This window comes from Sphaeramia orbicularis, chromosome 22 (assembly GCF_902148855.1).
Source record: "Sphaeramia orbicularis chromosome 22, fSphaOr1.1, whole genome shotgun sequence".
In the NCBI taxonomy this organism is placed as follows: Eukaryota; Metazoa; Chordata; class Actinopteri; order Kurtiformes; family Apogonidae; genus Sphaeramia; species Sphaeramia orbicularis.
In genome coordinates this window covers 34878856-34894288 of record NC_043978.1, presented here as the reverse complement: position 1 = coordinate 34894288, position 15433 = coordinate 34878856, and the positions used below count along the sequence as shown (strand labels likewise).

General features: G+C 39.5%; 1 protein-coding gene across 1 annotated transcript in view; it reads left to right on the top strand.

The window, feature by feature from the left end:
- The window catches only part of LOC115413610 (cysteine-rich motor neuron 1 protein), a 45738-nt gene extending 30421 nt beyond the window's left edge, over positions 1–15317 (top strand). Inside the window, exons 10-15 of the mRNA XM_030126592.1 lie at positions 2238–2456; positions 4771–4986; positions 6113–6328; positions 8152–8274; positions 8703–8881; positions 12976–15317. Coding sequence (XP_029982452.1) covers positions 2238–2456; positions 4771–4986; positions 6113–6328; positions 8152–8274; positions 8703–8881; positions 12976–13170 — 1148 coding nt within the window. The 3' untranslated portion in view covers positions 13171–15317. The remainder of the gene's footprint in view (positions 1–2237; positions 2457–4770; positions 4987–6112; positions 6329–8151; positions 8275–8702; positions 8882–12975) is intronic.
- The last annotated feature ends 116 nt before the right edge of the window (positions 15318–15433 follow it).

Sequence of the window (15433 nt, the reverse complement as noted above, 5' to 3'; positions counted from 1 at the left end):
TGAAGTTTGGACATAATTTCAGTATGGACTACAACCGCTGCTGCTGACAAACAAATATGGCGTACTCGGAGAAATGTTTGTCCGAAGTCTTGTATGTGCAAATGTCGTGACGTAACTAGTTATAAAACGTAACAAATTAAGCAGGAATTAAAACAGGCTGTATAAATCAACTTGATTTTTGCCAGATTGAATATAAAGATAGCTTTGCAGCACCTGGAGGGTTCATCTTCAAACTTTTGGAACTATTAGGGTCCAAATACACAAATAAATGTACCAAAGACTAATAAAAGTGGGTTTAGCAAAATGTGATCCCTTTAAGACAGGGGTGAGTAATGATTTTGCTTTAAGGAGGAAAATACCTGATTTTATCTGAATCGGATACGCTGATTTCAAATCTGATATGTTCTCCACCATGTTATGACTTGAATGTCAAGAGTTGTTAATTCAGTAAATAGCCTTTAGTAACATATCATTTCAAAGTTTTCATTCTATAAATTCCATTCTGTCGGACCCCAGACTCAGTAATTCATTGTTGATCGCATATTCCCCTAAATCTCAAGCCTCCTAAATCAACTGCTTGAGATTAATTTGTGAAAGTGGTGCAAAGTTTTCTGTGGAATTACAGAGCCCAAATAATGATTGATTGTTGAGGACATACTAAAAACGTATGAACATATGGTTTACAGAATGTCTTCCACCCACACTTGGATTTTTTTATTTTTTCTTTAACCCAATTTGGGTTCTGTAAGTGATGAGCACGTTCAACAGTTTTGTCATGATATTTCTGAAATAGAAAGCAGGTACCCAGAATGCTTCAGCCCAAACATGATGGGCTATTTCTGTGTAAACTGTCATCACCAACGGGCTTGATGGTCATATCTATAAGTAAATTTGACTAGTTTTGCCCTTATTATCTAATTTCTGATTTAAGATTTAGAAATAGCATATCTGATTTAGCCAAGATCAGATGTTTTCTCTCCAGTAGCAGACAAAAGTTGTTTTTATGATTTTTACAGGAAGATTTGCATAATTTTTGGATATAGTTTACCTGCTCTATTCCATTAGTTTCACTCAAAATTTCCCATCAGCAAAAACTATTTTGAACTTTAGAGGACGTATAACCTTGATTAGAAATAAGATACTGTATAAATATGTCAGTCATGTTTAAAACTGATCATATCACCACAGTTTCACCATAAGGCCTCTTTTATAAGAAGTGTAAGCAGTGTAAAAGGTGGAGGATGGTAAGAGATAGGAGAGCTCTGTTAGTGGCATTGAATTTCTGCCAATTGAGCTGTTTCGATTTCTTGTGACCTTTTGCTGCTCTTGCTCTGCTGTGGAGACTTTTATGAATGCTTTTTTTGGTCCCTGTTGGTATTTGCCATTATCCTGTGTGTGCAACTTTAATTAGATTTCCTCAACCCCAGCATGTAAAAGAAGTATGCAGTTGCTATGTTTATTCCTCACCACATTTTATTTGAAGTGTTTATTTTGCCAATTTTGATGTATTATAAATACCCTCGGCCGCAAGTACACTTAATGGTTTTTACACATGGTGATCGGTGAAACTGGCTTTTCACCTTCACAAACAGGACACACACAGACCAACAGCTGCTGCAAATAAGCCACTGTTTACCTGAGCCTCAGATTCTCAGATCAGCCTTCTGTGGACGCTTGAAATATTTATGGAAGGGGAACTTTTTTTGTGTGTGTTTTTAAGACTGAGACAAAAGAGAATCGACATCTAAAACTGTGCCCCATCTATGAAACACCAGGCAGTTTAGTTTTACCCCATTGTTTCAGATCCCTACAAGCTTTAAAAGCCATGCTGAGTTTATATCATACCGCGGCCCTGTGTGTCTCTGGCTACTTAAGCCTCTCGTAAGGCTTATGTGTCCTTCAGCTTTTTTGAAAGTTGACAGAAATAATGGGGAAATGATTTGTAGCTGGATTCAAAATAGATTGTTGGGAAATAAATATGTCATAAAAATGGATATTCATACTGGCAAATGCTTCAATGTGTGTGGAATCATAACCACTTAGCTCAAACTTTACCCTGTAAGGAAACTGGATCTGAGACAATAACACTGGCTCATTTCGCTGTAAATCATAAACTCACTTAATGAAGTTTCCACATTGAATTTAAAAGGTTGCATGCCATTCCAAACAATGCTGCCTTTTGAAGTGAAGTCTGCAGCCACCCTTTTAATTTCTGCATCTTTCATGTTCGTCTGTAGAAAGCGACCACGTCCCAAGCACCACTGCTCCGGCCCCGATGCCCAGCTACTGCCTCACTTCCAACGGGCACCGATATGAGGAAGGTGACAGCTGGCACGATGGCTGCCGTGACTGCTACTGCCACTCTGGTCGGGAGATGTGTGTGCTCATATCCTGCCCCGTACCGAGCTGTTCCAATCCAGTCGTCAGGCCTGAGCAGTGTTGTCCTACCTGTGAGGGTATGTCCTTCAAAATACTCATTAGATCCAGTGGCGCAGGATCATTTTGGATGTTTTTTTGTCATGGCTCCAATCTGGGGACAGTTGGCTAAAAATAAGTATAATACAGTGAAAGGACAAAAGTCACCTGGTGAAAAAAGAGTTGGATGTTATAGCCAGATGTTCCTCCAGAAAAGATACATTTTGATTTGGTTATAAACACATTACAGTGTGCAGAGTGACTTTCTAGTTTAACTTGAACTATGGTGTATACCAGGGGTGTCAAACGTACTTTAGTTCAGGGGCCACACACTGCTGAATTTGATCTCAAGTGGGCTGGACCAGGAAAATAATACCACAATAGCCTATAAATAATGACTCCAAATTTGTCCTTTTTTGTGCAAAAAAGTACAATTACATTATGAAAATGTTCGCATTTACAAAAAATGTGAACAACTTGAAATTTCCTAAGAAAAATAAATGCAATTTTAACAACTGGTGCCAAGCACAACAAACCCCGCCCCTCACACGTATTGTAGCTTATTTTGGGATGGATCCAGCTGATGTCATGTCTATGCGTGTGCTTATGTCAGCATATCAATTGCCTCTATATATGTGCCAAGTTTGCAGTAAATTGAAACTAAATTGATGTTTTTATAGACATTTGAAATTTCGCCCACGATAAGTAAATGGGAGAAAAAAAAGATTTAAAAAATTCATAAAAAATTTTACCTTTGACCTACTGTTCCCAAATTGTAATCAGATCTATTCTGGGTCACTGGCAATCTATAAACCCAATTTGGTTTGAATTCAACCAATAGTTTTGCTGCTAGAGTGTTAACTAACTAACAAACAAACAAATAAACAAACAAATGGAACCAAAAACAATACCCCTTGCCTCCCCTTTTGGGGGCGGGGTAACAGTATCACACCTCAGATTATTATTTTCACACATGCATCACAACTTAGAGATCGTAGCAGGCAACAGGTATCTGGAACTGAAAAATGTAGCGTTTAACTTTATGATCAAAACAGTTCAGAGACTCAGTGACACACTTGACAGTTCATTTCTTCTTTGTGATATTTGCACTTCACAAATACATCCCATGGGCCAGACTGGACCCTTTGGCCAGTGGGCCTTATGTTTGGCTATGTATGTCATTTATTACCAACACTAAAATCTTACAGTTTCCCAGAACTTAGCAATTAGGTACGTTAAAAATGATGGTACAATGGCCAAATCTGTAACAAAAAACATAATTTCATCCAAATTTTAATAAAAACTCTGTCTTTCCTTTAAATAGATAAAGTGAAATATGTCATTAAAAAATATGTAGTTAAATTGCACACTGATGTTGTGGTTACATTGGAATATAGTGTATTGTTTTTGGTGAAAAGCCTTTGTACAGTCAGTAGCAGCCAACCACATCAAGGCAGGTAGCCATATAGTAGTTCAAGAACACCTTTCAGTGCTAAAAATTCAACAATATTTTCCATTTGAAATGAGAAAATGACTTTACTGCACAATGTTGGTTTAAATTGATGTTTTTAGCACTTTTCAGCTTTATTGCCAGCTTAAAACATCTGTCAGTGAGGTAATGAAATAAAAGTTGCATTACTTTGATGGAGTCATTAAAATCATCTCACACTGACCTTGACATTAAATCACTTAAGAATTATGTAGTTCATAAGCATGGTGAAGTGCATGTACAGTGAAAACTCATCCAATAATCATCATCATCACACTCAGTCTCACACACACAAACATACCCTCCGAAAACTTAATTCAACCGAGACTTTTGGATCACGACAGTGGCTTTAGGCTTCAGAGTTTCAGGCCACTGATTCTTGCAAAAACACAGTCTAAAAACGGACCTGAGCTGATCCGCACCCACACTATTTCATCCACAACCCTCCGACTCATGTGGGATATTTATGGAGGAGTGACTCAGTTGGCTGTTCAAATATTTAGGAGTGAAAGAATGTCTACAACTTTCTGAAGCAGCACACACTTTGTAGTCGGGGGACAACAGGCTAACTATTTACAGATGTCTGCAACTCCACCGGACAGAGGGATGTTTTCAGCTAAATTAGAGGCAAAACACAACTTGGACATTACCATACACTGCCTGAGGCTTCTTTTAATGGATAAAGGTCTCATATGTCTTGTTTTCTTGTAACCTATGACTTTTCTCATCCCTCAAGAGTCAATATTATGTTGTCATGTAGCTGTTATTGTTATGGGTTGAATGAATGTTTGCTTGGAACTCAAACCAGACCAGAATGTGATATTTATAGTAAAACATACAGATGACAGGTTTTTCTTCTTTTCTAGATGAGTCAGGAAGTGGTCTGCCAGAAGGGATGGACATGGTTGTATGCCGAGCACCCGGTGGGGAGTTCTACGTGGAGGGGGAGACCTGGAACCTGGACGAATGCACTCGCTGCACCTGCAGGAAGGGACGTGTCCTGTGTGACACTGAAGTCTGTCCTCCAGCTCTCTGCCACACGCCAATCAAGAACAAGGACACTTGTTGCCACGTATGCCCAGGTAACCCGGAACCAACATTTCACAGCATTGTAGGGTAGAGTAAATCAAAAACATTTTAGGCTGAACATCTCCAGGAGGGCTTGTCGGGGAAGTATAAAGCTGATTTGAACGTTCTTTCAGCATGTGGTTTGGAAGGTCCTGCATGTTGTACTCTGTCGGGCATTTTTATGTCAGGCACACAGGCTCATAAAGAAACCAGCCAAGACCGGTTGGGTTTACATGGTGATCCTCCAGGCAGTCAGCAGCACATGTGGACTACTTTCACCCAATGGCCCACACCAGAGGTTCCTCTAACCTCTTATTGCTGGGAGACCAAGAATGTGACTAATCTCCCTGAGTCTAGGCTATGTGTACGGTTATGGGAACATACTCTGTCACAAATGCTTCAAACTATGCACATATTTTATTTACAGCTGCACCCAAACATTCAGCCGCTCTCATACAATTAGAAACAACATATTCCAAGCACTCCCAAGCATGAGGCCCACAAATCAGCAATGCATGACTGCACCTGAGAGCTGCTCCTTGAGAATGCCGGCCCGCCTTATCGCTGCATCTCTCTTCACAAAAGCAGATTGTCAGAGGCCAGCCTTTGATATATGTATGGGGCTGGTCACCAGGAATGTGGGAATAATACACATCTCACTGACAGGCCCTATGATGTATGTGTACAGTAGGGTAGTGCAGTGTGTACATGCTAACCAGGGCTTTGGTCATAAGAGGGCCACAGCTTCTCAGGCCTCCGGGCGTTGATGAAAGAGCGAGATAAGGCAGAGACTGAACTGACATCTGCCATATGGAGTCACTTCTGTTTGTGTTTAACATACAGTAAAGTATCTTATCTTGAAGCAACCTTAAAGGCCCAATAACTTGAGTGGATTGAGATGTTATATAGAGGTGATAAATGCAGGGGGTCATGTAAAAGCAGACCTCTTAGTCTAAAACTCTGTCAAAGGTAGTTTTCCTTTTTTTAAATAACAATTGTTTACAAGCTGAACTTTAGCTGTAACCTCATATTGCCAAGTCCTATTAGGTGAGGAAAGAGGCAGAAACATGACTCCATGCCTTACCTTAATCTTTGTGGAGTTTTATTACTAACACTATTTATACCTGTGTGCTACTGCAGAGGAGAGCCCCTTGCTTCCAGTGAACCGTAGCCAGCAGGAGTACTGCATAACCAACGATGGAGACGTGCTGCTGGCTGGAGACTCGTGGAAGGCCAACGCCTGCACCAGCTGCACCTGCAACAACGGCACCATTCAGTGTTTCTCACAGCGCTGTCCAGCTGCCAACTGCAGAGTACCCGTTTTACGCAAGGGCCAGTGCTGCCCACACTGTCTCGGTGAGTATGATTAGGTGTAACGGGAAAGCTGACTGAAAAAGTGTGTTTTGCTAAAATAGGCCTTCATACTTGTTTGTGGGTATTTTTGGTCACACTAAAATACACTGAAATTAGCACAAACTAAATGCGGATTACACTGTATATTAAGATGTAACTTATCTAACACTTCCATCAGTGATGTGAAGGTTACTTTTTAAGTTTAATATTATACAGGTTACTTACTAACCCAGTGGTTTCCAATCTTTTTTGGCTCGTGACCCCATTTTAACATCATGAATTTCTAGCGACCCCAGACATTCAAAACGGAGAAATTTTTATGCTAAAATTAATTTGTTTTTGATCGTGTAATAGTTTGCGATACTATGTTGCAAATAAACATTAATTTTAGATGACATTTAGGCTATATAATGTATATTATTATGGATGGAGGCAGAAAAGCCAGGTGCTGCAAAAAGTGAGAATTTTATTTTCCTTGGTCAGGATATGTACAGTCAGTCCAGCTTGGATTTACAAGGCTGACAATTAATACTGAACAAACAATAACTCAAACTATGAATTATGAAAGAACTGCAGCATCTTAAACCGACCACAATGAACATTTGAAAGATAAACAGTACCACAGTGCTCCAGTTTCAGCTTCACAGTTTGTCATGTCTTTTATGGATTGTGATTGTCTCTCTCAACTCACCATACATTTTTTATTAGTAAGTTAGTTTTTATTAATCTTATCAATTACTAGAAGTCTCAGGTGACCCCATTTGAATTTCAGGCGACCCCATGTGAGGTCCCGACCCCAAGGTTGAAAAACACTGTACTAACCTGTAACAATATAATGACTATCACAGCTGTTTTCATTACCTAATTGTAATGCATTACATTTTTTATTGTTTTTGATTACTTTTCTAACCAATATACGCATCAAAGCTGAAAAGTGCTAAAAACATGATCACAATGTAAAGCTCACACCAGCTTGAACCACCATCTTTGCTGATCCCCTAAAAAGGCATTTATGCAGTTCATCAATGACAAAATGCAATGCAGAAAAGCAGAGCTAATGTTGTACAAGTACATTTTTTTACTGAAGTAAATGTGTTCAGATATAGTTAACATGTTGATTAGTGACTTGAATAAAATTACATTTTTCTCAGTAACTGTAACAGATTACAGTCACATTCACATTAATTTTTGTAATTCCATAGTATTGTTACATGTGACTAGTTACTGCAATCCAGCCACTGCAACAAGAAATGCACTTTTTTTTGGAGTAAATTCAAGTTCATAACGCTAAATGTCAGAAAGAGGGAGTCACTGAGGGAATGTCGGTTCCCAAGTTTAATGTGTGTATATGTGTTTGTTCATTAGACCTAGCCACCCTGGCGCTACATAGGCAAACACGATCATTCGCAACAACATTCCATGTGACATACACACACAGTCGACTCAGAGTGAAAACATTCCCCCGGGCATCCGCACATTCACACGTGTTTCCTGTCCACGGCTGAATCGGCCCGCAACACTCTCTCTGTGGCGGCACAGGAAGGCAAAGCTCAATGTCAGCTTTTCCTATAGAGGAAACCCTCTGCATAGACTCCTATTGTTCACCCTGATATGTGGTCGTTGTTGTTCACCAGGCTTTTGTTTTTGTTATTTGGGGAGGTTTTACGCAACGCGGTTACAAAGCGGTACAGTGGAAGTTAAGATGACAGCTCCTGTAAACACAGCTTATCAATTGAGACACCAGGGAGTTTATACACTAAGGCACTGTTATAAATGTTTATGTCTGGCGTGTTTTCATTACATGGATTTTGTTTGTGTGTGAACAGAAATGACGACATCAGTGCCGATGATGGTCTCGACAAATGTCCCCAAGACGACGGTCACCACCACAGTGGATAGTGCGCTGTGGCTCACTACTGTGACTGTACCACCCATTATCGCTGATACAGGTACCTGCCTATTGAAGCCCCACGTACTGTATCCAAACACTTCTTTTCTATATTACTCTCTTCTTTACTCCCTTTAATACACTGTGTAGTTATAAAGTTACGTTATTTGGCATCATTGTTTGGCTTTCCTTGCCAGTGGATGAGAATGTTTATACTGATGGAAGGTGTTCAGAGCAGCTTGATAAATGAATGAAATGTACTGTCATATTGAACTAAATCATAACGATAAATGGACATTGGCTGAATGTGACCTCTCTCGAGACATGTTGTTATAATTCCGTCTAGGATATCTGCCAAAAGTTAAACAAAGACATATGCTGATTTAATTTTTATGTTGTAACTGTGAGGGTACACAACTTAAAAACCCAGGAAATGAGAAACACTTTTTGTGCTTGAGGGACACCTATTATTATTTGTTTTTCCCACAGATGAACCACGTTTGGGTGAGAATTACCCCAGCCAAACAGAGATGGCCCTCATCTACCAATCAGCAGCCTGGATCCTGGCAGGCCTCCTCTTGGCCATTATCATCTTCCTCATTGTTGCGTTACTTATCAACAAGAAAAAGAAGTGGGTGCAGATGTCCTGTTACAGTGCACCAAAGAAGGTGAGCAAAGGGTTCTGTAGATCTTATAAATCAGTTCATTACTTTGAAGCACCATCCTAAAATGGTGATACATTAAGACTTGTATGCACAGCGGTAAGGGCAGGGTTAATCCACGGATGAGTCGGGAAGTATTTTCCTTGATCTTCAAGCTTTTCCAACAATCAGTGCTAAAGCTGTCATGAAGCAAGGATTACTGCAGATTCCCTAGGCATACATCTTAACCGGCACATTAAACTGGAAACAAGGTCATGTCGATCATAAAGTCATGCAACTCTATAATGAAATGAGACTTTAGTGTCAGAAAAATCTGAAATCTTCAGACAGTATTATGAGGAATCCCCTTTTGGCTGCTGCAGCAAAGCTTTAATTAATAAAACCTGTCAGATTTTATAAAGAGGATTAACCCTTGTACCTCACTTTAAAAACAGCACCCACTGATGTCGGTAGAAGACAAATGTCAGCTTCAAAACCTGTCGTAAACACTTTATAGATTATTTTCCACTTTAACTGAGCTTCAGCTTCAGTCCTTATAATCACTACTTTTTATTTATTATTTTCACCCTTTAACCCTTTTATGGACTGCCATTATAACAGGACACCTAGGGGTCTTCATGTTTTCTTTGCAATGAAAGTGTCAGAAAATGTCTTTTTTTGGCAATTCTTTTGCACATTTGTTTTCAGGAAGAACTTAGCTTTCAATATCTGGCCATTAAGTATCATCATTATAAATAATAAATGTTTAAAACTGTGTTTTAGTAAAAAAGAAAAAAAAAAGGAATTTAAGTTTGTAGCATATCAGAAACAACTGTAAATGTCCATAACAACTTTTTGAGTTTGAAAAAATAAACTTTCAATTATTTTACATCAGCTCAAACGTGCTTTTTCGTTTTGAACATTCAGTATCCATACTATGGCTTCATATTTGTAGTTATTTCCAGGTGTTTTTTAGCCTGTGTGGAAGTTTCAGAAAGATTTCCTTTCTACTTCTAACAGTCTCACATTGCTGCCGTAAAGTGTTTTATAGTGTTGGAAAGCTCAGGATCTTAGCTTTCCAATGCTGTTTGAATTTTGTGGATAGCAGAAACAGTTCAGGAGTTACAGTAATTTGAATGCTGTGCAAAATGCAGCACCGGAGAGACTTCCTTTGTTAAAGGGTTAATGATAATTGATAAAGTTCAGTAATCAGTTCAGCTATTCTGTATCCATAGTGCTACTTTCATTGTCATGTGGAAGAAAAAAGGAAAAAAAAATATGAAAAAATAAATGTAAATTGTTATCTTTATCTAATATACTGTGTAAGGGAGTCGGTCTACATGGTGTGTCAATGTCAGGGATTTTTAACATCACTGATTATGACGTATTATTTTTTGCACAGTGCAAAAAGCTAAAACTGGCTAATATCGTTGCCCATTTGCACCAAGTTCATTCTTTTAATGTGTTTACTCCCTGACTCCACCCATTATATGATTCTGAAACAAAGTTGGAAAGAAGTGGAGACTGAGGTGATCAGTAAATGTCCATGTGTGGATGTGATACACGAGACGTTTAAGGACATCTGTATGACAAAGAATCACAAATACACTTATTTGGAGCTACATGAGGCTATGAAAGGGTTAGTTAGTTTTTGCCCTGGTTTTATTACCCAATAACAGTCTATCTAAAAACTAATATCTACTTTCTCTTACACTGTATTTATTTTTGGCGCTTTGCTTGCTGTCTCAGTCCTTTCCCATGAGGAACTGAAGCCCTTGAAGCTTCTTAAATCTACCAGATTCCCCCAACAAAGAGAACAATTCTGCAGCCTGTGTTGTTGGTCACTGTGGTGTTCGAATACATTATTTTGGAAACAAACCACATATTACCTGATCGAGACAGTGGTTTTAGAAAACAAAACCAGTGCTTTCCTGTCCAGTGTTTCTGAATTGAGTGATATAACAGCTTCAGAATAAATACCTCTGACTTGAGGCAAGGATATTTTACACAGATTTCATGATTCGGAGGACTAAAACCATGTTAAAAGTAAGACTGTGTCATGAAATGTATGGGTAAAGACTCAAAATGGTTTTAAAACAGACAAGTTTAGCTGTTTTCACCTACAAAATGCAGATTTGTACATATTTGTAATTTTTTGAGTACATTATAACCAGCAGTGATGCATGTCATTACAGTTCAGTTGTGATTCTGTTTACAGCTCAAAACGTTTGTTTAATTTGATTTTAATCGACTTCAGCGGCGATCATAATTACAAAATAGCCAAGCATCTTCAGAATTATTGCCAGTTTTTGAAGTTTCTAAGTGGAAAAATAGAACTGCTATCTTACTATAACCACACATACATACAGTCCCTGAAAAAATTATTAGACCATCAAAAGTCATCAAAAGCAATGGTTATGCAATCAAGTACTAACTCCTGTGTGTATCATGTGACTAAAACGGACAGAAAAGAAAACATGAAATGTCTAAAAGCACTGTTTTTGGCAGTACAATGCCATAACTATTGACATAAGAACTCAGCAGTTTAGGTTATTATCACAAAAACCATGGAAAATGTCTAGATATCAGCTCTGAAATTAAACTCTTATGAGCTATTTTTTTGTTATCATTATATTTGTCCAAACAAATGTATCTTTAATTGTACCAGGCATTAAAATGAACAAAAAGTCGAAGAAAACAAGGGGTGGTCTAATAATTTTTTCCATGACTGTATATTTGCACAATTATCTCCATTAAAGGTCCCATATTATGCTATTTTTCAGTCACGTCATATAGGTCTCAGAAGCCCAAAAACATAGTATTTAAGTTTGTTTGCCCCAAAATCATCCTTTTTTCGGAGTTTCAGCGGTCGAAAAGGTCCCTCTCACCAGCCCTCCTCAGAACAGGCTGTTTCTGGGCCTGCTTCCGGGTATGCAAATGAACGCATCTGTCCACGCCCACTCCCCCTCCCCTCTCTGGGAGAGGACGCGGCTTCCGCTAGCGGTACTACGCGCTAATGTTGACTGAAGCCATGGCTCTCTCGTCTACAATACACATGTCTCAGACAGAACGTCTTTCCAAACACTGGCTTTCTTTGCCTTGAGGCGTGATTGAGCCCCGACGGAAAACGGCGTTGTTGTGTCGGGTTCGTGGACCTGACACGGAAAGACGCCACTAATGCAGGCAGCTACTAACAAGCTTGATGCTAACTATACTGATGCCAACCACAAAAGGCCCGTGTTCAAAGTAGTTCTGTTGAATGTCTCTTGATATTATCAGCTCTTGCATGTTAACGGGGACGCAAACGTTAGCAGCAGTAACCGAGCTATGTTAGCTGCCATGCTAACGTTAGACGTACACATCAACAACGACCCGCTTATCCGTAATGTAGGGTTATGCAGTAAAGATACAAAAAAAAATGATAAGAACTTACATCTCTCACACTTGTATTTGGGTCACGAAGCGTTGGTACTGCGTCCTTCTTGATTCGGAGTCTTTGTGCTAAGCCGGAGCTGTATGGGCCCATGTTCGAAAAACACTCGTCCGTGAAATGCCAGGCACACACATACAAGCGTTTGGGAATGTTGTTTGGTACATGACCATCACAGATAGAATCCAGCCACTTTTTTCGGAGAGGCTCGGAAGTGGGGAGCAAAAATTAACTTTCGTGTTGGTGTGTGCAGCCAACAACACCACAACTTGCGTGTCTCGCCTTCGCCATATTTGTTGTCCAAGAGGTACTTTGCCTGGGTGGGGCTCACCTTTTCATGCAGGGTGGGGGCACAGTCAGGGGGAGGAGTTAAATCCGTTTATGTCGTCATAAGCGGACCCAACTCAAACTCGGCCGTTTGAGCAGGCATTTTCACTAAATGTGGTGTAGCAAGGCAGGGAGGAAACAGACAGTTTTCAAATTCGAACCTCATAATGAGGCTACTGCAACACACACTACTATAAGAAAACTTTCACAAAGTGAGATTTGCATAATATGGGACCTTTAACTTTATACTTGATAGCTACAGAATCTGAACTTCTAAAATCTACATATTGTATATCACCAGAACCAAAAATGTTCCTTGTGATGCATAGTGGTTAAATGTAAAACTTTTTTCTTTTTTCCCTAGACGGTGATCTTAAAGAAGCATGTCAACAAAAACTCAGTGGTTTACATGGAGCCTTCCAAGGAGAATAAATTTCAGAACGTGAAGAACGACTGTGGGATCATCCACTTTTCTCCTGAAATGAGCTCACCCTGTGTGGACAAGATGACCATCCCCAGAGCGAAGCTGAGTCTGGGGAACGACTGGACGCCGCGCTAAACACACCCCACATACACACTGCCGATCAGAGCTGTCCGACATCTCCCACTCCCTCACTGCTGTATCTGAGGTGATTTGTGCAACAACGCACACACTTTGGTCGCTGCCTTGTTTCCACCCTTCTCTTTGTGTGACATTAAAACTGAAGATGCACAGCAAGAAACAAAACAAGGGACATGTGTTTCTTTGACTGTGTGTCCGTTCTCTGTTGTGTTTGGACCTTTACTGTGGCCACTGGGTGGACTGAGGAGAGGGGAGGTGGACGGATATGTGGGCAAACAACGGACACAGCCACTCTGGGCTCGACTTCATCTCAGAGGAGGCGACCAGAGAAGCTCCTCTGTCAGAATACGACATTGACTGTGAACATTGTAATATTATTGCTCATTACTGTCTCTTTGAAAAGTGGGACTTGGAGACAGTAAGAAGAATATCAAAGCTTTAGGATGGGGGTGTCGAAGGTGCTGCCCCATAAAGAGCAGCAATGCTTCATGGACGATAATGATCATCAGCAGGAACGCCAAAGGAACTGATAATCCTGTTGGATCAAACTGGGTTAAGCAGCCAAATCAAAAGTCGGCAGGCTTTAAGACCCCCGATCCAAAGTCCTGCGTTAGAATGTGTGGTTTCCATTTTAGTTTTTGTATATTTCTACAGTATTTGTACTAGTTTTAGTGTTGTTCTTGGCCACCTCTCTTATTATTATGGGTGTCTCAATGGGGCCAGAGAGAAACATTTAGAAAATACCAGTCTAAACATTTCCCCCCCACACCAAGTTCAGGAAGGGCATGCTTCCCAAATACTAGGCTACCTTCTACCTTCAAATGACCCAAATCATTCCATTCAGAAAACTCCAAAAACAAACCGCAGTTCCTTGAAATGAAACATACATTTCCTCTCTAAATCTGTAACACAGTAGCCAATAATTATCATCTTTCCACTGACCCTCATCCGATCTCAGATCTTCTAGAAGGGATCAACCCACCAACTGTACTTCATCATCGTAAAATCTCACCCACCGAAGCTGAAATGGAGTGATGTTCATCCAGGAGGAATGTCAATTAATTGACTACAGAGGAGACAAAATGGTGCCAGAATGTTTTTGATACCATGCCCCACTTCATAAGTTCATTCACAGCTGTAAGTGGAGCTGCTGTTCACATTGAATGTTAGTGGTGGCTTGTAATAATTCTTTTAAAGCCTTAATTCTATAGCCTTAAATCTTTCTTTTTGATATCTTTTTTCAGCTGTTCTAGTCCATATCAAGAAATATGAAAACAGTTAATATATGCACTCATTATTCCGATGATTGTTTTTGTCATACCGCATTCAGATGTTCTCATCAGCTCTTATAGACTTGTGAATTATGTGACATATTGATACGTAGGGGTTTAAGGTGAGCTTGTTAGTATTTGTAATGGTACACATTACAACAGAGCATGTCAAAGTGAGATAGCACTTTTCTTTGGAGCCGGTGTTTCTTAAACAGCCTACTGCAAGATTCTTGTAGGGATAAAAGGCCCTAATCAGGGATTTGATAGGCATATTAAGCACACGGAGATGTTAAACCACTCAAGTGAACATGCTGCAGTACGAGGAAAGGAGAGAATCTGAGAAGCATTACGAAACAAACTAGGGGTTCAGAGGAAACTTTTTGGATCCGAATTCTCAATCCATTGCCAATGTTTCAATACAAAGACCATTCTGATGCAGAAATTGGTTGGAGACCAATTTATATTGAAGTGTTTTAGTAACGCAGTAGATTTGTGTCTGTTTGAATTACGACCATGTGCTTTAAAATGAAGAGGCGACTGTAAAAGCTTACGCAATTCTTTGTTCTTCTATGTGTAAAAAAAAAAAGTAGTTTAAATTAGTAGGACAGAAGAGTACCTTATTTATTTTTTCACATAGCTTTATTTATTAATACTAAACTATAGTTTGATTTGTTTTTTGCCTTTTTTTTTTTGAAAGATGAACTTTGGTAGCCAAAGCTGCTGTACATTTTAGACCATTTACCGTTTCTATCTTCTATATTCTATACAGCCTTATTTATTTCACTGTTGCCCTGTAAACTCTGTAAATATGTTTCCTAGATGATGAACTGTAACATTTACACTCATTTTGAAAAATAAATGCGTGTACCCAAACAGGCTGCATTGGTGATACTTAAACTTGGAGGAAAAGCGATCCCCTAAAGTGGCGTGATGTCACTGAGATGGTATCTGTTAGTGATTTCTACAAGAGATTTGCAGGCTCATGCACA